The following is a 24,312-nucleotide window of genomic DNA, read 5'->3' on the forward strand; positions in this document are numbered from 1 at the left end:
TAGCATGCACACTCATAAAACTCAATCACTTTGGCACACACCTGAAACTAACATGACATTGTAAATCAACAATATGTTAATTTAAAAAAAAGAATGTTACTTTAACAAATAAGGTCTGCCAATTGCTTTTTGACAAAGGTAGATTTCAAGAGCCCCAAGATAGGGATCCTGCCTTACAAATTTTTGTCTTTCTCACGCTCAGGGTTTCACACAGTGCAGGTACATGTTGACACCTAACATGCTGTTCATTCAACAGTTTTTAGTCAATGGATATATTTACAAGGTTGATCCCACAGCACAGTCTCAAGGGCTGTAGAAATGTTTGTATCTAGATGGTAAAGAATCTGCCTGCAATGCAGGAGACCTGGGTTTGATTCCTGGGTCAGAAAGATCCCCTGGAGAAGGGAATAGCAACCCACTCCAGTATTCTTGCCTAGAGAATCCCATGGACAGAAGAGCCTGGCAGACTACAGTTCATAGGGTCACAAAGAGTCAGACATGACTAAGCAACTAAGCACCTACATGAACATACTACTGGGCAGGCCAGAAGGGGAACCTGGTGGCCCCAGGGAGAATTGCAGATTTTTGTACAAATGATAAAGTTTTACTGCAGGCACTGATTTAGTTCTATTCCCTAGCAACCAAACATTTAACTTCAAACTGACAAGAGTCAAAAACTGCCATTAACAGCCACCAGGAGACTTTTTCCCTTTTGCATGATTCCATAATACAGTGCAACCTCACTCGCTGTTCTGCAGAGAGGTAATGCCGGCACCCCTGGAGGACTGACTTTCCGGGTTTAAATTTCAGCTCCAGTAAAGACACAAAAATAAATAATTCTGTGGAAAATGACATTATGGCTTCCTTTTCTAGGTAAACATAGGCTGGATTTCTGCAGTGAAGGGAGAAAAAGGTTGCTTCTGCTTTATTTTCACATCTGTAATTATGGTTTTTAAAAAATCTAGGTTATAGAAAAACGGATACAGAAGAAATCAGGAGACGATTATTCACATTGTAAAGGGATTCTCCACAGGGTTCCATTAAACACTGCGCTCTCTTATAAGAGTGGATTTGATTAAAAAGCGGCCTTTCAGGAACACATTTGTATAAAGCGAGGTACACCAAATATTCACTCTCACTCTTCTCCAAGGACAATCCAGCATCTTGTTTCCATTCATAAAGCAGGGGAACAAACAACACTAGTTGTTACTGAAGTCAGTGGAGGCCTGGACCACCCTCCTCACCTTTCTTACGCGATGAGGCTTTGAGGAATCCAGGTACAAAGAGTAAGACCCACTGGTAGCCACAGTCCCTTTGCTATCCTGCAACAAGGCTCTTTCTAAAGCCAGGGTTTTGCAGCATTTGGCCCAGGGACATGTGAGTGGAGGAGTCTGTGAAATTTGGACTCAGCAGAGGTCACAAATATAGCCTGTGGCAGATGAGGAAATTCAGAGCCATGGGACCATGGTTTCTTGTAGGTAAACTGTTTTCTCAACTTAAAAGGAGGAGCAAAGGTCCCCTTCTTCACCCCTGAACTCGGATGCCCTCAGACAACCACGAGTTATGCAAAACCCACGAGCACCCAGGATCCTTCCCACCCAGTCTTTGTGTTGAATGAGATTAACTGGTAAATCAACTTGTTCCCATAGATTAAAAACAGGTATTTGGGAAATGCAGTCCCACGACTCAGTGGTCAAGGAGAGGCACCGCAGAGCATCCAGACTTGGCCTCCAGGGTCACACCCGGGGACAGTGGCCTCACTGTTGAAACCAGCCAGCCAAGTTGGGGACGCTCTTGCGTTGGTCCCCAGCCTTCTGCACAGCCTGGCAGGCCAGGCACCAGGGCTCATCCCAGAAGGAGGTGACATGCACGGCATGGCTCCGGCGCCACCTGAAATAGCTGCGATAGGCCGTCGGGTTGCGGTCCAAGAACTGCAGGTGGGCGGCCAGGGAGGACGCAGAAGGGAAGTCGTCCACGTGGATGAAGGCATAGGAGGGCACGAAGCGCTCGTAATTGGTGCGGTTGGGGCCCAGCACTATCGGCACGGCTCCGGCCAGGAAGGCGTTGCGCCAAAGCTTCTCGGTGATATAATCCAGGTGCTGCGAGTTCTCGAAGGCCAGGTAGAACTTGTAGCGGGCCACCGTTTGCACCAGCTCCGCGTCGGGCAGCGGCTGCCCGGGCCCGGCCTTGCCGAACACGTCCACGGGCACGAACTGACTCAGCTGGCGGTAGTAGCGCACGCGCGCCTGGCGCTCGTCCCAGTTGCTCACCACCCAGGCCACCAGCCCCTGCTTCCGGGCCAGCGGGGGGACCAGCCCCGGCGGCTGCTCGCTGAGATGGGTCCTGGGGTAGAGGTAGCCGTAAGGCACGAAGATGTCCGAGTCGGCCCTGTAGGAGAGCGTCCAGTTGAAGATGTTACCTGCCAGGCCCTGCAACCCCGGGGAGTGGGAGGGCGACTCGAAGTTCATCCACACCCAGCGCTGGCCCGGGGGCCGGGGGCCCAAGGCGGCCAGGGCTTTGGCCTCAGCCGCTTGCCTCTCGTCGTCCATCACCAGCACTTTCTGCTCCTCCGCCGGGGGCATTTGGACGCCCCAGGGCGGGGGCCAGTCCGGGGGTCCCTTCACCAGGTCTCGGTGGTGGAAGAGCACCGCCTGGGCCTCCCCGTAGGCCGCGCGATCCGTGTGCAAGACGCAGCCGCTGATGTTGAAGCGCCGCTGGCAGTCGGGGGGCGGCCTGCCGGAGTTGTGTCGGCCCCTGAACGGCTCCCACCACAGCAGCACGTTCACCGGCCGCGGCGGGCCAGGGGAGGCCCAGGGCAGAGGCGGCAGCTGCTTCAAGCAAACGTAGATGGCCAGGACGGTGGACAGCAGGCTGGCGGCCAGCAGCGCCAAGTGGGTGCCGGGCAGCCCCGGGCCTCCGCGCCGGGAGCCCCGCCGGCCCCAGCGCGCGCGCATGGACAGCGCCGGCAGAGCCGCCGCCGCCGCCCGCCGCGCGGCCGCGAGCGTGGAGCGCCGGCGCCCGCTCTCATGCTGCCGAGGCGGCTCCAGCTTTCTTAGGCGCTCGCCCCCCGCCCTGGAGCGCGAGAGGGCGGTCCCGGGATCTGAGGACCCGCGGGTCCCGCTCTCCTCCCCGCCGCTCCCCTCCCGGCGAGGTTCCCGGGCGAGGGGGGCGGACCCGACGGCCCAACCTGGCGCCGCTGGGCCCCTCCCCTCCACCGCGCCCCCGGCCCGACCGGCCCGGCCGGGCCCCGGGCGCTTCCTGCTGCGCCTCCGTCCACTCCCGCGCCCCTCCAGGGTTTCTGGATTCCCCGGCCGCGCCCCACCCGCACCTCCGGATGCCTATCTCCGCACACCCCAAGCCCCGGCCTGTAATATTCCCTCCCAGATACGCCCCGGCCCTCAATCGCGGCGGCCCAGACGCTTGCCTTCCAGGGTGAGGGCCGGGTTCACCCCCTTGCGCGGGCAGGCGGCGTGAGACCCTCCAAAGCCGCGGCGGCGGCGCGAGAGGATGCGGGCACCGGAGAAAGGCGGCCCGGGGGTGGGACCGGGGAACCGCTTCCTTCCTCTCGTGCCGTCCGGGGCCGGTGACGCCGGCGGGAGGAAGGGAGGGCGCGAGGCCGAAGTGCGGAGCGGACGGGGGCGCAGCCTTGATCTCGTGACCTGCCGCCCACCCCGCAGGCCCTGCACTCGGCCTCCTCGGCGCGGCCCACAGAGGTGGTGCATTTTGTGAAACCAAGTTTTCCAGGAAAGCCTGCTGTCAAAAGGACCTTCGCTTTGCCTATCGCTCCAGCAGTGGAGAGAGAATTGCTTCTGAACAATGGAATTGTTCTGTTTCTTCCCTCCACCACTGAATGAACGCTTCTGCCTGCTGGCTCAAAGCTTTCTTTGTACCAGAGCTAGGAGAACTCGTAAACCAAACGTAAAAATGTGGCCCTTGAGGCCATTGTCCTCAGGGAAATTCCTGCCTATTCAATGAGATGAATGAATGAACACTATTTTTTTCCTTCTAAGCACTTAAGAATCGTCTTAGTATCTGCACTTAGGAATAGGAAGATCATACAAAACACAGGACTATAAAATGATGACTAAGATAAATATCATAGCATCCAAGTTCAGGATATAAACGGTAAGTATCGCAGTGGTACCTTCCGGTTGATCAGCGAAGCAACCGAGGCATCCACCTCCACAGTGACTTAAGGAATTTTTCCCCTACGGCTTGATTTTGAATTTCTGGGTTTTGACCTTCATTTATGTAACTAAACTTTTCTTCAGCAAATTTCTAAATTGGGCATGGGCCGGCTGCTGACCTGAGAAGAGCGGGCAGTTTTGAGAGAATTTTTAGAGCCCAGCAGTGCATGGGTGGTGACCCAGCCCACTACCAGGTAAGTTACAAGATGTTAGGGAAGAAATAGACATGCTGGGAAGGGGCCAGCCTGACAGGTGTTTTTGATGTTATGCCGTTCGGATTTATTGTGAAACACTTTTTCATTGAAAACCAAGTACAGATGGTAAAAGCTTCCATAAAATGGTTTCAGGTGGCACTTCCTGCCTGCCTACACTGACAGTTTGGAAGCTGAATGAACAGTGTTAGGTGCTCTGGCTATACCCATCAACCTAGTGATACTTTCTCCTACACCGAAACTTTTTATAATGTTTTTCTTTCCATAGAATCACTTTTCAAGCTATTAATAGTTAAGCAAATAGGCTTTGAAATAAGAGATCTCGGTGATTCTCCAGTTTGTTTTTAATTAGAAAGAAAAAACTATAAATGAATGAATAACTTCCTTTCACTCAAAAGAAGGAAAGGACATGTTGGGTTTTCTTTCTTTTTTTTTTTTTTTTGGGTTTTCTTTTTATACGATTCAGAAATCTATATCTTTATGCCCATCCTCTCTCCCCCACTTCAGTAAAATGAGACATCATAGATAGAGCCTAACATCGTGTTTGGCATTTGGTAAATGTTAATCTGCTTGCTTATTTATTCAATTTTCCTTTGTTGTTGTTCACTCGCTCAGTCATGTTTGACTCTTTGCAACCCGGTGGAGTTGCAGCACACCAGGCTTCCCTGTCCTTTGCTCAAACTCATGTCCATTGGGTTGGTGATGCCATCCAATCATCTCATCATATGTTGCCCCCTTTTCCTCCTGCCCTCAATCTTTCACAGCATCAGGGTCTTTTCCAATGAGTCGGCTCTTTGCACCAAGTGGCCAAAGTATTGAAGCTTCAGCTTCAGCATCAGTCCTTTCAGTGAATAATCAGAGTTGGTTTCCTTTAGACTGACTGGTTTGAGCTTGCTGTCCAAGGGATTCTCAAGAGTCTCTCCAGCATCACAGTTTGAAAGCATCAGTTCTTCAGAGCTCAGTCTTCTTTATGGTCCAACTCTCACATCCAGACATGACTACTGGAAAAACCATAGCTTTGGCTAGACGAACCTTTGTAGGCAAAGTGATGTCTGGCTTTTTAAAATATGCTGTCTAGGTTTGTCATTACTTTTCTTCCAAGGAGCAAGTGTTTGACTCCTGGAGAAGGAAATGGCAACCCACTCCAGTTTTCTTGCCTGGAAAAATCCCTATGGACAGAGAAGCCTGTTGGACTACAGTCCATGGGGTCGCAGAGTTGGACATGATTTAGCAACTGAAAAACAACAACAATATAACCAGTTAACAATGTTGTGATAGTTTCAGGTGGACAACAAGGGACTCAACCATACATATACATGTATCCATTCTCCCCGAAACTCCCTTCTCATCCAGGCTGCCACATGACATTGGGCAGAGTTCCATGCACTATACAATAGGACCTTGTTAGTTATCCATTTTAAATATAGCTGTACGTACATGTCCATCAAGATTAGTATTCTTAAAAGCTCACTTGTGAAAGGAGATGGGTATACACATGAGATGGGCTTCTGGTATGCTGGCCGTGTTTATTGATGTGGGCACTGGTTAATGGGTGTATTTGGTTGAGGAAATTCATCAGACTGTATGCTTACATATGTAATTTTATGTATGTATAGTATGTCAATAAAATGTTGCTAAGAAATCATTCTGTCATCAGTGAAGAATGAACTGGATATGGTGCTTAGTTGCTCAGTCGTGTCTGACCATTTGGACTGTAGCCCGCCAGGCTCCTCTGTCCATGGGGATTCTCCAGACAAGAACACTGGAGTGGGTTGCCATGCCCTTCTCCAGGGAATCTTCCCAACCCAAGGGTCGAACCCAGGTCTCCCACATTGCAGGCAGATTCTTTTCCATCTGAGCCACCAGGGAGATTGGGTATTAGGGACCAGGATAAGAGTAAAAGTATCTAGTCCAGTTAGAAAGCTCTTGCTATAATTAAGATGTGAAATGAGAGCCTGAACTAAGATAGTAGCTGTGAGAAAGAGATTAAAATTAAAGGAATCAATTCAGAGGTATGTAGCAGGCCAGTCTCTTTCTCCAGGAAGCCCTCCTGGACATCCATACACATACATCTGGGGTAGGTCACATGGTCCTCCTGTGTGTGCCTATATATACATCTTTCAGAACATGACTGGGCAGTGATCATGGCTGTTTCTGTCAAACTCTATCCCTAGCACAGAACCAGGCATCTAGTTGTATTCATCATCTCAATGAATACTTGTTGAGAGAATGAATGCTCTTATTGTATCATTAAAATGCTCTGTTAATATCACTGATCCCCAGCTAGAAAGTGGGCAAGTATCAGGAGAAGCTGGCTATTTGAATGACTTGTTGTGACTTTAAGAAGTTCCTTAGGCTTTCAGTGGTAAATGCTATACATATATTAATCAGGACCCTGAGGACAGTCATCAGAAACTCCATCAAATTAGGCTGGGTCTCACCGGCACAACCCGGACCAGGCACCTATGCCTGAGCAATCACTGGTCAGGGCATGTGGACTTCCTTCAGACCCTCTTCTGGGTCTCAGAGGTAGAATCAGTCCCATATAAAGACGGTGGACTAACAATGGGGGAAAGGTAATTCCCCAAAGGAAAAAGTGAAGTGCTCTTCTTACCTGAAGAAGAGAGAAGGGACAGTGGCAGACACCGAAATCATGTGTCTACCCGCCTTGTGCAATTCTTAATAAATTCTAAATCACTTTAGAACTTTAAACATTCTATGATTCTTTTTAACTTTGTAACAATAAGCAAATGCTTCTTTTGTATGTATTTAAAGACCTCCTAGTTTCCACAAAATATTACACAAGAAGAACTGGATTTCAGTCATAAGCATGATGACAATGTCAGGTATCAATAAGGAATTTTGACTAAAGGTTTGTAACTTTAGTGACAAACTAGAGGAGAGCTCCAAAATTCAAGGCTCACTTCATCAAGATGGTTGACGGAGCCATGCACAGTGGGACCAAGGATGGTGTATTCAGTTCCAAAATTTGATATAGGGACTGGATTCTCTGGGGGCAAGAACCAGGCCAACTGTGGTTCCTAAAAATTCAACTCATGCTTTGTTCTTCTCCATGGGAAGAGTTCATTCTAAGCCTGTCCTGCTGCTCCTCAGGACTTCCCAAGTGGTGCAGTGGTAAAGAACCTGCCTGCCAAAGCAGGAGATGTAGGAAACATGAGTTCCATCCCTGGGTGGGGAAGAGCCCCTGGAGTAGGAAATGGCAACACACCCCGGTATTCTTGCCTGGAAAATTCCATGAACAGAGGAGCCTGGCAGGCTATAGTCACGAAGAGTCAGACATGACTGACTGAGCACACACACACACTGCTCCTTCCCAGAGACAGATGCTATTTTCCAGAGATGCCTCAGAATGTGTTGTGACTGCCCCGGGTCTGCCCACCAGCGCCAAGCTCACAGTCAGCCTGGGGTCCGTGAGAATCAGACTGTCCTCAAATGGGTTGCTATTTTTGATTAGATCTGAGATGTCTGCAACTGAACATTGACCTGCTAAATATACTTCAATTTTTTTTTTCCCTTGAAGACAGAAAAGGGCAAAGTTCCTCCCAGGATGACATACTTACTAGGAAATGGGGAGCAGCCAGTGAGCAGGTATAACTGGAAAAGCTAACTCGTACGCAGAAAGGTGATTATTTCTTTTGTCAGATACGATTTTTCTCCTGTGCATAATTGGGCTGATGATTATGGAGTTATTTAGTTAATAACTGTTAAGGATTGTGTAAGTTCCATAACAATCCACAAGTTATTGTTCATCGCCCTATTAAATCCTTGATAGAAAAATAAAACTAGCACCAACTTTTAAGGTTGCTGGTCTTTATCTCAGTGCAAAATTTTACTGCCCCTAAAAGATTGTGATGAATAGTCAATATGAGAATGTATTACACTTACTTTAGGATTTTAACTCTTATGCACTCAAGTTCTTTCTGTATTCTTACTTGATTTGAACAGGTAATGCAAGAATTTTGGATGTTCAGGAGAAGGTACATTGTGAAATTCTGGTTTACAGTCAGAAATATTTGTATCATATTCAAAATGTTTGTAGGGCTTACATCTGCATTCTCCTTGTTAAACTACTCTTTCTTAGAGTGTATTTGCAGTCACGTGTACAAGTTATGGAATACAAGACTTACACGACAGAAAATTATTTTGGCCTTCTGAGGTGACCCACCATCTGTCTGTGGAATGTGTTTCTCTCTAAATAAACCCACTTCTTACTGCCCAAAAAGAGAAATAGAAAATTACGTTGACATTGCAATGAACATGTTAATATCACACAGTGTAGTGCCTGGCACATGCAAGGTGTATAATAATTGTTTGTTAAATAAGCGAATAGATGAGTGAATGAGTGAACACCACTTTTATTTATTTATTTTGGCTGCATCAGTCAGTATGTGGGATCTGAGTTCCCTGACCAGGGATTGAACCCACATCCTCTGAGGTGGAAGTGCAGAGTCTTAATCACTGGACCACCAGCGAAATCCCCACTTTTAATTTTACATTTCATGAAGCACTTATGAAACAGTTCACTTTGTTCATTCATGAAGAGTATGGAAAAGACTTTGGACTGAAAAATAACAACTAAGATAAATAATATAGCACAAGTGTAGGGTAAAAACGTGGAGTATCATACTGGCCTCCCCAAGCCCTCTTCATCTTCACCAGCACTATCTTCATACCTCACTTGAAGTCTATCTGGGTCCTTAGTCAAATGAGTTAGCACAAATCCTGTATAGTCTCAGGATTGCAAACAGGTCTGATCTGGGTTTACTATGGTACTGGCTCCACATCAGAGCTTATGTGTGGCCATACTCAAGGCAATCAGACCCTAACTCAAGACAAGACCCGAACTCAGGGAGGCAGCCCAGCTCTTTACAGTTGGAAGAAGGGATCCTGAATCCCCTCATGTTTCCCCTGTCCTGACCCCACTTCTCACACAGACCCAGGGCACAACTCACTACAGAAAATGGAGAGGAGGTGCATTTTCCACAGAAGTCAGGGAAGTCCGCCTTGACCAGCAAATTTCCCTCAAGCAACCACTGAGAACACAAAAGTAGTCAGATCAGATTCCATCACGCTTGTTTCTGTGATTCTTCTTCTAAAAGGAGTCTGAGGTACTTGAAATATTAAGAAATACTTGCTGGATTAAAGTCAGCAGAACTTGTGACATATGAATGATTTTGAAAACATATGGGAATGGAAGGGTAAATGCATGTTGCTCATGCATGGCAAAGGAAAATTATTGTCAAAGAATTATTGCCACATTTTGTAGTTCCATGACCAGCTTACTGTGGTCAAATAAACCACGGCCCCAAAATCTTGCATGATTCACTGTGGTGAAATCACGATAAAAATGCTGGTTATATTATTTTCAATCACTCCAAAAAGAGCCTTTGGGTCTGAATTTACCCTTAGCAATGTTTCTGTATGCTCAGCTGTGTCTAACTCTTTGCTACTCCATGGACTAGAGACTGCCAGGCTCCTTTGCCCGTGGAATTTTCTAGGCATGAATACAAGAGCGGGTTGCCATTTCCTACTTCTGGGGATCTTCCGGACCCAGGGACCAAACCTGCATCTCTTGTGTCTCCTGCATAGGCAGGCGTATTCTTTACAACTGCACCACCTGGGAAGTCATAACAATGTTTAACCAGATTCAACAAACATTTGATCTCAGGAGAAAGAGACTCTACAGGTGAATAAACACTGCCTCAACTGTCTGATTGCATTGCCGGAACTACTTCTGGCCTCACAGCACCACACAATTCTGCAAAAAAAAAGGAAACTTCTTTGCGTGAGTCACTGTTCAAAGACAATTTCCAGGAGCATCTAAGACAGTAGGAGGAGAGCAGCCCCTCTTAAAGTCAGAAAAGAGAAATTCGATGTGATTGAAGACTGGAGATGCTGTCTGATCACCATTCACAGAGCCCGCTCTTCATCACTGCAAAGCTGCTTTGCCTCCTCGGTTCCCTCCAAGCTCTCAAGGACCCATTTCCCTGTCCACAGTTTGAGAAAGAACTTTAGGGATTGTTGTTAGAAGATTTTGATATGATGACCTCAGAATTGTCTGTGTTCCTTTAAAAGGTAAAATGCTGTGATTTTTCTTTATTTTGATATATTTTCACATTGTCAGCTTGCAGAGCTTTCCTAAAGTGTTTTCCAAGCCATATAGCACTGAGAATCACTCTGTATTGATATTGGGTTGGTTTAAAACCGAACAAACTTTTTGGCCAACTCCATATTTGCAGGGCTACATTAGGGTCAGAACTTGTTTGGGTTTAAAAATTTGCAAAAGCTGTAACTTCATGCAGTAACACTTATTGGATGTCAAGTGTGTGCCAGGCACGTGAGGTATATCTAAACAAACAAACAAACATTTCTGCCCCTGTGGGACATGCTAACTATCACATTCAATCCATACTGTGAATTGTAGCTTTAGAGAAATTTCAGACTTGAAAAATCCACAAGTAGACTTCAGAAGCTGTGATGTGAGGTGAAAAACGGTGCCCCTTCCCTGGCTAGCCCGAATTTGCATAGGGCAGGCTCACTGGGGAGGAGACAAAAAGGAACAAAAAGAGGCAGCCTCTTTTGAGGCCTCTCCATTGGAGTCCGCCTGCCCTCACACCTGGAGGTTGCACGATTCTTTGTTTGCCAAATAAAATTCTTGAGCTGTAACTGAACTGTAAAAAAAAAAAAAAAAAAAAGCTGTGACGTGTTGGGCCTTTAGTAATCCTGCCTGTTTGCCTCTTGAAGCAACATTTCCTTGATTGCCTTGTCACTTTGTTCTTTGTCACTTTGAATTAATCAAGTGTTACCATCAGAGTGGAAAGTTCTTTTAGACACCTATCTGCAACTCATTATTAGTTAAGCAAGATTTTTTCATACTGTCAAATAACTTTTTCAGGTTAAAGGGAAGCTAGGGTTTGTGAGAGGTGGGGTGTAGACATGGATCTCTCCACCCAAAGTTTCTACTTTCTCACCTTTAGTTATAAAGGTGTGGAATTATAAACTGGAAGGAAGCTATTTAGCCCATAGGTGTGCTCCAAGGAAGCACTATAATTAAGACAGATAAAACTAAAGGCAGTTGTACTACTAAGGATTCTTTTGGTTGCAATTACAGTGACCTACTAGAGGCAGCTTTTGACAAAAAAGAAAAGGGTGAGGGACAAAATTTACTATAATGTAAGAAGTAGGTCTCATAGTGACCCTTCTGTTTTATTTTTTTAAGAGTTGAAGAGTTTTGTTAAAGACAATAAGAAAGCTAGTGTAATTAAGTTAAAGAATCACTCAGCAGAAACTTCCTTAAATGATGAAAGATTAAAGCCATCTGTGAGGCCACAGGCCCCTCCACTGAAGGACAGTATCCAGTGATGCTCTGCAAGTCCACTGGCTCCCAGACTCTCACCTGACATCATGGGTATCTAAGGCCTTGGTGTCCTGCACCCAAAGCTAGTCTGTGACAGAGGGCTCACTTGAACAAAAGTTACTCTCTTGTGAGAGGGGTTTCAAAGTCCAAAAGGAGGACTGCGGGGCAGAGAACACTGTCAGAATTCTACATCTGCTTCTTTCCCTCCACCCCGCCACCCCCATCAACTCTTTCTGTGTTTCTCCCATTTGCTGGGCAGAACAGAATCTTCTGTAGTTCCAACAGCAGTGTCTGACAAGCAACTTTGATTTTCAATTTTAAGTCTTTGGCAGCAAGAATCTGACTGCACTGTCTTGGGTGTGGTGTACACCCAGTGAAATTAGCTATGGTCTGGCATAGGATCCAGAGGTGTGGTGGTCAGTGGGTGGGCTGGGGAAGGGAGAGGGGATGGTAGTTCTCAGAGAAATGAACACCTGTGTGAGCTGAACAGTTCTGAAGAGGTGCCTGACTCTTGTTTTTCTTCTGATTTTAGACATGACCAAGGAAGGAACTTTCTCAGTCTATTATTTCCATAAACAAATGTTTCCTTATGTCTACTCTAAAACAACTTATTATGAAAAACTATAAACACATACAGACATAGGAAGAAAAGGGTGGTGAGCCCCTCAGTTCCCTTCATCAAGATTCAGCAATTGTTGATTATTGATTACCCACATATGTTCCACCTAACCACTTTCCCTTTATTTCTTTTATGTTTTCAAGTAAATCCCATTTATCATATCATTTCACCCCTTCATGACTGCCACTACAAAGTCTACTTACTCAAAAGTGATTACATGAATCTAATCAGGCCTGGTAACTTAGCCCTGGTAAGTTGGTAAATTGGTAACAGTGTCCCATTGTTGCACTTACATCATGTTAAGATTAATTACAGATTCTGGTGGTGCCCAGCCTGCCCTCCCAATGAGGAATCTCCCGTCAACACTTGTCTAATGGTTTCATCCACTGACGAGCAGAGTCAGTCAATGCTTTGTGGATTATAAAATGATGGTTTCATTAATCTATCATTCTTTCCACATTTATTAACTGAAATTCTGTAAAGAAGATTTCCCTTAATCTACTAGGGCTCTTAGGTACCTAAATTACCAAATTGCTCAGAAAAGGTAAGAGAACAGATGATTCTTTCTTTTCAGTTACTACCTTTGTAAATAAGAATTAATGCCTTTGCAAGATCTTGATTGGTATTTAGTGAAGCTGGCTTTTGTTTCTGTTGTTGCTGTTTGCCTTCATTCTCTCTCATTTAAAAAAAATATCCATTTGAACTCATGGCTCTTTATATATTCAGTGAGTGTCAATTATTTTGTGCTCAAATTTCCCCATCTTTGCCCAGAGGACTGCTTTATGGTGACTCCTAAGTGCTTTGGATTGTGACCTATTAATTTTGGAAACTTCCCTGTTTTCTGGAACAACAAGATGTTCTAATTGCACTCCTGGAGATTTCCTGCCTCAGGTCTAGAATCAGACATTTTTCCAAGGAGCCCTGGTTTCTTTTTTAATCTAAGTGTTTTTAAAAATCAGCTTTATTGAGATACTAGGAGTTAGGCTTTCAACATAAAATTTTTGTGGAGACACAATCCAACTAATAATATTCAAACCGGGGAGATTTTTTTTTAAATGTTATGAACAATATTATTTAACTTATCAGGATTCCCTTTCAATAATGGCTACCAGGATCAAACTTGATAAACTTTAAATTAGAATTTAAATGAAAGAATATAGTGAAGTAAAGATCAGGATCAGGAGGAAAAAGACATAGCTTTTAATGATCCATGCACACTTACAGCAGGGAGACTAAGAATCTCATTGTACGAGAAACTGAAGTGATAAATCTCTTTTTGAAATTGACCAGAGCATAAGCAAATAAAGGGTAGATGGGGAAGGAAGGAAGGAAGGCAGACAGACACTCAGAGAGAAAAAAACAAAGGAAGGAAAGAAAAGTGAGAAAGAAGAAAGGAAAAAGAGAGGGAGTGTGGCAGGGGTGGAAATGAGAGGAACCGAGAGAGACGGACTCTGGCCAAATTAGGAAGCGGGATGAAGCCCTATGACTCAAGTGACCCAGCACCCTATGGCAACTGTCCCTGGCTTGAATCCAGGCAGCATGGGAATTCCAGACCCAGGAGTGGATAAAATGAAGGAAGAAGGTGGGCAAGATCCAAACATCTTAGGAAAAAAGCAGTTTTCTTTTGTCCTCTCCTTGAAAAGAATGCTGCTGTCGCGTTTCATCAAGAATAAAAAGAGCCATTGGTTTAAGATTGCTATAGATTTTTATCATTTGAAAGAATGTCCTTGTAACCCTGGCTTTCAAGGAGGTTTCATTTAAAAGTGCTTTTTAAATTTAAAAAAGAAAAATAACAAGAGGCATCCTATTATATAGTAATTTAAAAAATCATCCTCTACATTATTCATTATTATAAATAATCCTGGCATGAAAAACCCTGTACATGAAACAGGTTCGGAAGATGTGCAGTGGGGCCGTGAAGAACAGAATTTGACCCCAGAAGGACCAAGGCCCCAAAGTAGAAATGGGACGGGAATCCCAGCAAGGAAACAGTGCGGTGACATCAGTCCCGAGGGGGAAGGCTGCCGTGTGAGCCAGCGGTTGGTCCAGAAAGGAGAGGCTGCTGGGGAGCCCCCGGCCCAGACCGCAAAGCCGAGGATGAACTGGGGGGAGCTTGTTTGGGGGCAGAAGTAGAGCAGACATGGGGAAGGATATTTCTCAAGTCACCCTGAAAGCCCAAGTGCAAAGAGGACATCATTTCTAAAAGCAGGTGGCTCAGTGGTAAAGAATCTGCCTGCCAGTGCAGGAGACTTAGGAAACTCAGGTTTGACCTCTGGGTGGGGAGGATCCCCTGGAGGAGGAAATGGCAACCCACTCCAGTATTCTTGCCTGGAGAATCCCATGCACAGAGGAGTCTGACCGGCTATAGTCCATGGGATTCCAAGGACATGACTGAGCTGCATGTGCAAATAAAAGTCAGTCACCTACAGAGTCCCCCTTGGGGTCTGTGAGCTAACAGCAAGGTTTGTATCTTCTCCACAGGTAGAACCAGTGGAAACCAAGCTATCTTTCTTATAGTGAAACAAGATTTCAACTTCTGGCATTAAGAGCAGCACTGCTGCTGCCTAGATGGAACTACCAGCCAGCTCCCTTTGGGACAACATCATTCCAGGTCCCTTTTGGCCCTGGCCACATGGAAAGGTATATGAGCCCAGAAATCTTCTCTGAGTATTATTGTCTGGTGTTGTATCTGTACTTGAGTACCTAATAACCATTTTTCTTTTACAGTAGGAAAACATTTTTCAAAGTTCTTTTCTAATCTTTCCTTACACAACATGTTTATTAATCAGAAATAAAAGGATGCTGCCTATTTTGTCAAGAAAGTTCAAATCTATTCAGCCAATATTTGCAGAGAATAGTCTAATCATCTGGCATTTATGTCATCTTGTGAATTAGGGCAAGTTTTGGGATTTGGGGCAAATTACTTAAATATTCACTCTTGGCTATCTTGTCATATGTATATGTGATTTGTAACATGAGATTGAAGTGAAGTGAAATCGCTCAGTCGTGTCCGACTCTTTGCGACCCCGTGGACTATAGGCCACCAGGCTCCTCCGTCCATGGATTTCCCAGGCGAGAATACTGGAATGGGTTGCCATTTCCTTCTCCAAACATGAGATTAGCAATGTATTTATTGTTAAATAGGATCTTGCTATTCAAGAAAACAAGACTTGCCCCAATGCCTGGAGCCTAGTAAATAATGAATAAAAGGTAACTGACAAAACAATGATGCCAGTGATGATAAGTAGGAATAAAGTCACATTCATCATTCATTTTCTGAATACTAATCATAGCAATCTATGTTTTATGCCTTGGAGCACATTAGTAAAAGTAGTGTATGTATATATATATATATATATATATATATATATATATTTCTGTGTGTTGAAATGTTGCAGACATGTTGATGGTAAGAATTTTGATAAGGTTAAGATTTTAGATTTGTTAGAATAGTAAATGCTTTACCCCAACTCCAGGTAGTTTTTGGTGTTATATTTCTTGGCTCACTGAAGACATAATCTCTCCAATTTTAGCCACTGGCTCACAATGCTGTTTTTTAAGTATCCAGTGATGAGAGAGTTCCATAAACATGGTGGTGGCTGGAACTGGCTTACATGTAGGATCTCTGAATGTGTGGAAATGAGTGGAAATTTTTACATTAAATCTGGAAAAGTTTGGATTTTGACTTCAAGAGATTGTTGACTGTTTCATAGTATAAATATTTTTAAGTAGGGAAGGGACATACCCAGTCAACAAATCTTTGTTGACCTGAGTTGATTTATTTCATTAAATCTGAGAGAACTTGAGAACTATAAACTGGGGAAAGCTTTAAGATGAGCTTGAGAGAGGAAGGTGAATGAAAGTTATGTAATCACAAGACTAGGAAAAAAATTTTTTTATAATTTGAGGGGAAAGCTGTAAGTAAATTGGGCTTCCCTGGTGGGTCAGCAATAAAGAATCCACCTGCAATGCAGGAGATGCAGGAGACACTATCTGAAAAACCCAAATATCCAAAAAGTAGAGTAATAAATGCAAAAAAAAATTAGTACAAACATATACAGATTTTTTGGAGAAGGAAATGGCAACCCACTCCAGTACTCTTGCCTGGAAAATCCCATGGACAGAGGAGCCTGGTAGGCTACAGTCCATGGGGTCGCAAACAGTCGGACACGACTGAGTGACTCCACTTATACAGATTTTTAATGTAATTATTCAGTTATATTTTAATGAATAGGAATGATATGTTAAAAAGGGGTAAAATATATAACATACAATGTGAAATAAACATGTGAAATAAAACATGCATAGGAAAAAAGAATAAAACTGTATCAGCATGTTATCAGTGGTTAGTTCTAGAAACGAAATACAGATGGGTTTTTTTTTTTTTCCTTTATTTTCCAGTTTTTCTATATGGTATATGTATTACTTTTGACAATTGTGGGGGAAAGGAAGGTTAGGTTTTTTTTTTTTTTCTCTCCTTTTTAACCTCTTTTTAGCCCAGTTGTATTATATTGAGTATTTGTAAAACCTCTCACCCGACTCCTGTTTTCAAGATCACTTCATAAATTTCCCATTTCCTTACTTTTTAGTGGACAAATTCCAGAGAAGTGATGAGCTCTACCAAGGCTAGCATTAAAATGGTTGTCTCTGAGTCAGAGGCTTTTCATCTCTGCCATTCATTTACTAACTTTTACCTACACCTGGATATTCTTTTTAATAGATGACCATAATTATACTACAGTGAAAGGTTAACATTTATAATGTTTACCTTGAGGACTCAATAAAATGTCTTTGTTTCTTATCATATTTGGCATGTTTAATAAAATAAGCTGAATTAGACATCCAATGTATTCCAACTGTGACAACTAAAAATAAATATAATATTTTCCTTCATTGTTTTCAGGTGCTTAGCAAACTTTACCAATAGTCTTTCATTGCTTTGAATTAATTTACAGATAGGAACTAATACCGATAATAGGAATTACAGGCTAATATATGCTTTTTGTACACATCTAAGCTGTGAAATAAGCTTGGGTTTCTTCTGTGACATCAGGAGATAGAAGTTTCTTCTCAATGGAAAAGTTGTTCATCTTATCCTAGAGTAAAGAAATAAGTGGACAAATAAGCAAGTTTATTCTTTGGGGGAAACATTCTTTAGTCCCAACCCCATTTTAATCTAAAATTGATTTAATGTTCTCAGTAGTGTTTCACTGGGCAGAGCAGCATGTAAAAGCATGTAAATCACCCAAGTGATTCAGGTAACTGGAGAAACCCCAGTCTTCTAGACCCTCCTCACTCAGAGCATAGTGTCTGGACTGGCACCTGCATCATCACCTGGGTGCTGGTTAGAAATGCAAAACCTCAGACCCTACCCAAGACTGACTATATCAGAAACTGCTTTTTAATAACATACCCATGTAACTGACATGCACATTAAAGCCTGAGAAGAGCTGGGCTAGATAGCTTTATTATTATTGCTTTGTTGTTCAGTTACATGCCACAGAATAAAAAGGAAATGATAAAAGTAAATAATTCAATCTTATTAGTATAATGAAAGCAGGAGATACTTCACAGTCTCTAACTAAAGCGGTTTTTAAAAATTTTTTAAATTATAAAAGCATGATAACACATTCACAGGAGATTTGGAAAATACAAAGTTACATCTAGCCCCACTGAAACTCCAACCAAAAACTTCAACTTAAAAAAATAAAGATTTTTAGCTGGAGTTTCAATATCAAACCCTCAAAAATTAATAGAATGGATAGACAGAAAAGTAGAAGGCGATAGTAAACCTGAAAAGCACTATGAACCAATTCAACATAACTAAGATTTATACAATTTTCACACAACAGCAGGATACAAATTCTATTCAAGTTCCCATGGACTATAAACTATAAGACACTGGAACATATCCAGGGACATAAAACAAGGTGCAAAAATTTCATGGTCTAAAGGTATTGAAATCATACAGAGTCTGTTCTCTTATAACTGAGGCATTATGTTAGAAATCAATATCAAAAGATATTTGAAAATAGCCCACATATTTTCAAGTGCAATGTGACATTTTCCAAGAGAGACATTTGACTTAGTCATTGAAAGCCTCAATAAAGCTAAAAGACTGAAAAAACACAGATTGCAGAGAAGAAAGCACTTAAACAAGAAATTGATATCAAAGATGTTTTTAAAATCCCATATATTTGGAAATTAAATGTCCACTTTTAAATGATGGGTATATTGAAGAAGCCATAACAAGAAAAATTAGAAAATAATTGTAAGAGAATAAAAATGAAAATAATTTATCAGAATTTGTTGTATGCAGCTGAAGTTGCTCAATGCAACTAAATACAATGTGGAATGTTGAATAGGTATGAAAACAAATAATGGAAACTAGCATAAAATTTTGTGAAATTTGAACAAATCTGTACTTTAGTTAATGATACTGTATCACATATTAATTTCCTGTTTTACTTTTCTTTTCTTTTTTTACAGCTTAGTATTTCTTTGTATTCTCAGAATTGGTTTAAAAGTTTCAAGCTTCAAAAAATTGTTTTAAATTATTAAGATAATAAGCTGTCTAGACTTTTTCGCAGTAATACTAGATGCCAGAATAAATGGAACTATATCAAAGTTTTGAGTGAACATAAATTAGAAATCTAGCATTCTATTCATACTTAGTCAAAGAAGTGGAACCAAAATGTCATAAATTTTTTAGCTAGGCAAAAATTCCTAAGTTTCCTAAGCTATAAATATTATGTCAGATCTGAAGGTGGCTGGCAGTGAGGGGCAGCAGGATTGCTCTTGAACTGGCTTTTCTGGGTCTGGCATTTGAGAGAGAGTTTCTGACAGAGTACTTTAAGAGTGGTACTCCTTTTTTTTTTTTTTTTTTAAGAGTGGTACTCCTTTCAGATACTCTCTTGAGATCTCCTAGGGGCAGGTCCGGATATCTGGGAACTGAGTGTTGGGGCAGAGAACTGCTCACGGAACAGCAGAGCCGGGTTCAGAGTCATCTTCTAGCTCCTATTTAGGTTGAACTTCGGTTCGGTCAAGTGCTTAGGGTAGCGCCTTGCACAAATTCCAGGTCAAGTTGGTGGAGCAGGACAATCCCGGCTCACCTCCTCCCAGGGACACACCAAAACTACAACATCATAAAGAACAGCTGTCTCTCAGGACTGACCTGAAGACTAGCACAACAGACTTTCTACAACGAAGGCTATAAGGAAAAGGCCACGATGAGAAAGGCAGGAGGTGCAGAGTCCTGGTCCATGAGAACCAAACCTTGGTTCTTCTCCTGTGAGGCAACCCACAACCCCAAGAGACATCACAACCACAGAGGTACACCCTGAGGAGCCAGGGGGCCATCATGCTCCCCAGCATCCGGACCTGCAAGGGGAAGCTGAGTCCCAAAAGAGCTGGTTCTGAAAACCAGCAGGGCTTACACCTGGGGGAGCGGGGGTGCGGGGACCAGGATGGGGGGTTGCCCTGGGAAACAGCAGAGACACCACTCTTAAAGGGCTCAACGCAGAAACTCACTCACTCCAAACCCAGCGCAGAGGCAGCAGCTTGAAAAGCTCCTGGGCCATACAAGACGGGGAGTCCTTGACTCATTTCGCGGCCCAGAGGGGTAGGGGTCCAGTGGAACTTCCTCTGGGGGCGGAAGTGCCCGCAGATCATCGTTCGTTTTCACTTTCTTCTCATGTAGCTGGCCTGGTGCTAGTGAGCCCCGTCTCTATCAGTCTCCAGCAGCACACACAGCAACTGCTGTCCACCCATCACAGGAGGGCACACGCAGCCTACACAGGGGATACCCCGGGGGCACCTGGCTGGTTGACCAGGGGAGATTGTACTGCTGGGCCCCATAGGACACCTCCTACATAAGACCACCCTTTCAAGACTGGGCGATGAAGCTGATATACTCAAACAGAGTTCAGGAGTCAGTCAGTTCAGTCGTCCGACTCTTTGCGACCCCATGAACTGAAGCCCATCAGGCTTCCCTGTCCATCACCAACTCCCCGAGCCTGTTCAAAGTCATGTCCACTGAGTCGGTGATGCCATCCAAACATCTCATCCTCTGACGACCCCTGCTCCTCTCACTTTCAATCTTGCCCAGCATCAGGGTCTTTTCTAATGAGTCAGACCTTCCCATCAGGTGGCCAAAGTATTACAGTTTCAGCTTCAGCATCAGTCCTTCCAATGAATATTCAGGACTGATTTCCTTTAAGATGGACTGGTTGGATCTCCTTGCAGTCCAAGGGACTCTCAAGAGTCTTCTCCAACACCACAGTTCAAAAGCATCAATTCTTCAGTGCCCAGTTTTCCTTTTAGTCCAACTCTCACATCCATACATGACTACTGGAAAAACCATAGCTTTGACTATATGGACCTTTGTTGGCAAAGTAATGTCTCTGCTTTTTAATATGCTATCTAGGTTGGTCATAACTTTCCTTCCAAGGAGCAAGTGTCTTTTAATTTCATGGCTGCAGTCATCATCTGCAGTGATTTTGGAGCCCAAAAATAAAAGTCTGTCACTGTTTCCATTGTTTCCCCATCTATTTGCCATGAAGTGATGGGACCAGATGCCATGATCTTAGTTTTTTGAATGTTGAGTTTTAAGCCAACTTTTTCACTCTCCTCTTTCACTAACATCAAGAGGCTCTTTAGTTCTTCTTCACTTTCTGACATAAGGGTGGTGTCATCTGCGTATCTGTGGTTATTGACATTTCTCCCAGCAATCTTAATTCCAGCTTGTGCTTCATCCAGCCCAGCATTTTGCATGACGTACTCTGCATATAAGTTAAATAAGCTGGGTGAAAATATACAGCCTTCACATACTCCTTACCCAATTTGGAACCAGTCCGTTTTTCCATGTCCAGTTAGAAACAGAATTAGGCAAAATTAAAACAACAGAAAAAAAAAAAAAACTAAACAAAGAGGAGATAAAGTTTATCAGATAAAGATTTCAAAGTAACAATTATAAGATGCTTATCAGACTCAGTAGAAAACTGGACAAATTCAGGGAGAGAATCAACAAAAGGCTCAAAGAATTGTAAGTCTCTTTCACCAAAGGGCTAGAAGATATAAAAAAAGAAAGATTCCACAATTTTGAATTCATTAACTGAAATAAAAAATATACTAGTAGGAACCAGCAGGAGATCAGAGAATGCAAAAAAAAAAAAAAAACAAAAAAAACCCCCAAAAACAGACAAGTGATTTGGAAGACAAGGATAGTAGAAGTCACTCAATCAGAATAGTAAAAAGGAAAGAGAATAAAACAAAAGAAATAAGAAGAGGGCCGTGAGGGGTCCCAGCTCCTCTGGCAGCAGGAGGAGCATCAGTAGACAGGCAGCCCAGCTTCTGGATTTCTCTCAGCACCCCCAGCGTGCGCCCGCCCCACCACCAGCATGTCCGAGAAGAAGGGCAGCTCTGCATAGAGGACAGTAAAAGAGGACCCCAAGAGGAGATCCGGGAGGTTGTCATCTAAACCTGCTCCTCCAAAAGTGGAAACAAAGCCAAAAAAGGCAGCGGGAAAGGATAAATCTTCAGACAGAAAAGTGCAAACAAAACAGAAAAGGGGAGCAAAGGCAAAACAGGCAGAAGTGACCAACCCAGAGACTGGAGGTTTACCTGCGTAAAATGGAGAAACTGAAAAGGAGGGGAGCCCAGACTCTGAGGAAGCAGGAAAGAAAGAAGCTATGTGTGGTTAACATCACACACCAGGTCCTATCGGTGGTCCTAGTCTACCTTCTCGTTCAATCCAGATGCATTATTATTATTATTATTTATTATTAGTTAGTTTTTTTTTAGTGGTTCTAGTAGTATTTTTAAGAAGGAGGGAATCCCACTTCATTCATTTTTAAACTGTAAGCCTTTTTTTTTTTTAATTGGAGTATAGTTGATTTACACTGTTGTGTTAGTTTCACGTGTATAGCAAAGTGAATCAGTTATACATCTGTGACTCTATTTCTGTTTTGTAAATAAGTTTATTTGTACCATTTTTAAAGATTCCACATATAAGTGATATCATATGGTATTTGTCTTGCTCTGTCTGACATTACTCAGTATAACAATCTCTAGGCCCATCCATGTTGCTGTTGTAAACAATTTGCTGGTTGTTTTCTTTTTTTTTTTTTTTGGTACAATCAGAAATAGTGGAATATTGAATATGGGAAATTTTGATTGTGTTAGGTGTCAGCTTAGTATTCCATAGATGAGGTAGCTTTTATATCCTATAACTCAAAGACTACCAAATGACAATTTGGAGTCTGTTGTGCATTTAATGTCTTGAACACTTTTTTTTTTGGCTGTGCCGCATGGCATGCAGGATCTTAGTTCCCCGAGCAGGGATCAAACCCATGCCCCTGCATTGGGAGCATAGAGTCTTAATTACTGGACCACCAGGGAAGTCTCACTGAACACTTTACTTCTCTTCCCATGTTGATTTTGGGTAGAATTGTTTCCTAAAACAAACCACTCCTTGATCTTGGCTATCCTGGTCAGAATTTTGTGCACTGTGTACCATCTTTCTTTGGTCATGGTAGTCCAATTTTCCTAGAAACTTTGTTAATGTGCTGTGAACTCATCGAAAACTTGAGTAGGTATTGTATATAATATCAGACTGTGAATTAGTGGGACTTATGATATAACAGCACATCAACATTTGAATATATTGGTGCCTGTATCCTGTTAAGGAAAATTTGCCTCCACCTTTTCAGCTGGATCATGAGAAACGCTGGGCTGGAAGAAGCACAAGCTGGAATCAAGATTGCTGGGAGAAATGTCAATAACCTCAGATATGCAGATGACACCACCCTTATGGCAGAGAGTGAAGAGGAACTAAAAAGCCTCTTGATGAAAGTGAAAGAGGAGAGTGAAAAAGTTGGTTTAAAGCTTAACATTCAGAAAACTAAGATCATAGCATCTGGTCCCATCACCTCATGGGAAATAGATGGGGAGACAGTGGAAACAGTGTCAGACTTTATTTTTCTGGGCTCCAAAATCACTGCAGATGGTGACTGCAGCCATGAAATTAAAAGACACTTCTTGGAAGGAAAGTTATGACCAACCTAGATAGCATATTAAAAAACAGAGACATTACTTTGCCAACAAAGGTCCGTCTAGTCAAGGCTATGGTTTTTCCAGTGGTCATGTATGGATGTGAGAGTTGGACTGTGAAGAAAGCTGAGCGCCGAAAAATTGATGCTTTTGAACTGTGGTGTTGGAGAAGACTCTTGAGCGTCCCTTGGACTGCAAGGAGATCCAACCAGTCCATCCTAAAGGAGATCAGTCCTGGGTGTTCATTGAAAGGACTGATGCTGAGGCTGAAACTCCAGTACTTTGGCCACCTCATGCGAAGAGTTGACTCATTGGAAAAGACCTTGATGCTGGGAGGGATTGGGGGCAGGACGAGAAGGGGACGACAGAGGATGAGATGGCTTGGTGGCATCACTGGCTCGATGGGCATGAGTTTGGGTAGACTCTGGGAGTTGGTGATGGACAGGGAGGCCTGGTGTGCTGCGATTCATGGGGTCGCAAAGAGTTGGACATGACTGAGAGACTGAACTGAACTGAACTTTCAGCTGGAAAGTCACTGGAATAAACTGTTCAGAAAGAATCACAATTACATGATTTTTTGGTATATATATTAAGAATTGTGTACAAATTGAAATGTCTGTGTCCTGATCCTCAAAACAACCAGTAAAATCTCAATTAGAAAGAAAAGAAGACAAAAGTGAGGATAGTAAAGGGACCACTGAGAGAACATCAAGGGGAGGAACATTCACATAAAAGAGGTCCCAGAACAAGAAAGAGAAAGGGACAGAAAACCTATTTGAAGAGATAATGGCTGAAAGCATCCCTAATCTGGCAAAGGAACCAGACAACCAAGTCCAGGAAGCACTGAGTCCCAAACAAGACATATGC

The 24,312-nt window shown here is 43.3% G+C and overlaps 3 protein-coding genes and 1 pseudogene across 3 annotated transcripts in view; 1 reads left to right on the forward strand and 3 right to left on the reverse strand.

Annotated features, from left to right (window-relative positions):
• Positions 1-898: 898 nt before the first annotated feature.
• Positions 899-3,087, reverse strand: FUT4 (fucosyltransferase 4). Its single transcript, XM_043898146.1, has one exon. It carries the CDS (start codon positions 2,952-2,954, stop codon positions 1,758-1,760), a length of 1,197 nt encoding a protein of 398 aa, XP_043754081.1. The 5' UTR covers positions 2,955-3,087; the 3' UTR covers positions 899-1,757.
• LOC122682603 (translation initiation factor IF-2-like) lies at positions 3,025-9,739 on the reverse strand. The gene is made up of 2 exons (XM_043885570.1): positions 9,704-9,739; positions 3,025-3,750 (listed from the first exon to the last, which is right to left on the reverse strand). Exons 1-2 carry the CDS (start codon positions 9,737-9,739, stop codon positions 3,025-3,027), a joined length of 762 nt encoding a protein of 253 aa, XP_043741505.1.
• Positions 9,740-17,193: 7,454 nt separating this feature from the next.
• Positions 17,194-24,312, reverse strand: part of C1H11orf97 (chromosome 1 C11orf97 homolog) — a 29,837-nt gene continuing 22,718 nt past the window's right edge. Inside the window, exon 4 of the mRNA XM_043915383.1 lies at positions 17,194-17,492. Coding sequence (XP_043771318.1) covers positions 17,488-17,492 — 5 coding nt within the window. The 3' untranslated portion in view covers positions 17,194-17,487. The remainder of the gene's footprint in view (positions 17,493-24,312) is intronic.
• Positions 21,795-22,097, forward strand: LOC122672938 (annotated as a pseudogene).

This window comes from Cervus elaphus, chromosome 1 (assembly GCF_910594005.1).
Source record: "Cervus elaphus chromosome 1, mCerEla1.1, whole genome shotgun sequence".
In the NCBI taxonomy this organism is placed as follows: domain Eukaryota; kingdom Metazoa; phylum Chordata; class Mammalia; order Artiodactyla; family Cervidae; genus Cervus; species Cervus elaphus.

Bases quoted from the DNA above. Each gene is read 5' to 3' on its own strand.
- FUT4 (XM_043898146.1), bottom strand. From the start codon at position 2,954: ATGCGCGCGCGCTGGGGCCGGCGGGGCTCCCGGCGCGGAGGCCCGGGG.
- LOC122682603 (XM_043885570.1), bottom strand. From the start codon at position 9,739: ATGCAAGATTTTGGGGCCGTGGTTTATTTGACCACA. The intron at 3,751-9,703 runs GTAAGCTGGTCA...TTTTGACAGCAG, and splicing joins CCGTGGTTTATTTGACCACA to GCTTTCCTGGAAAACTTGGT.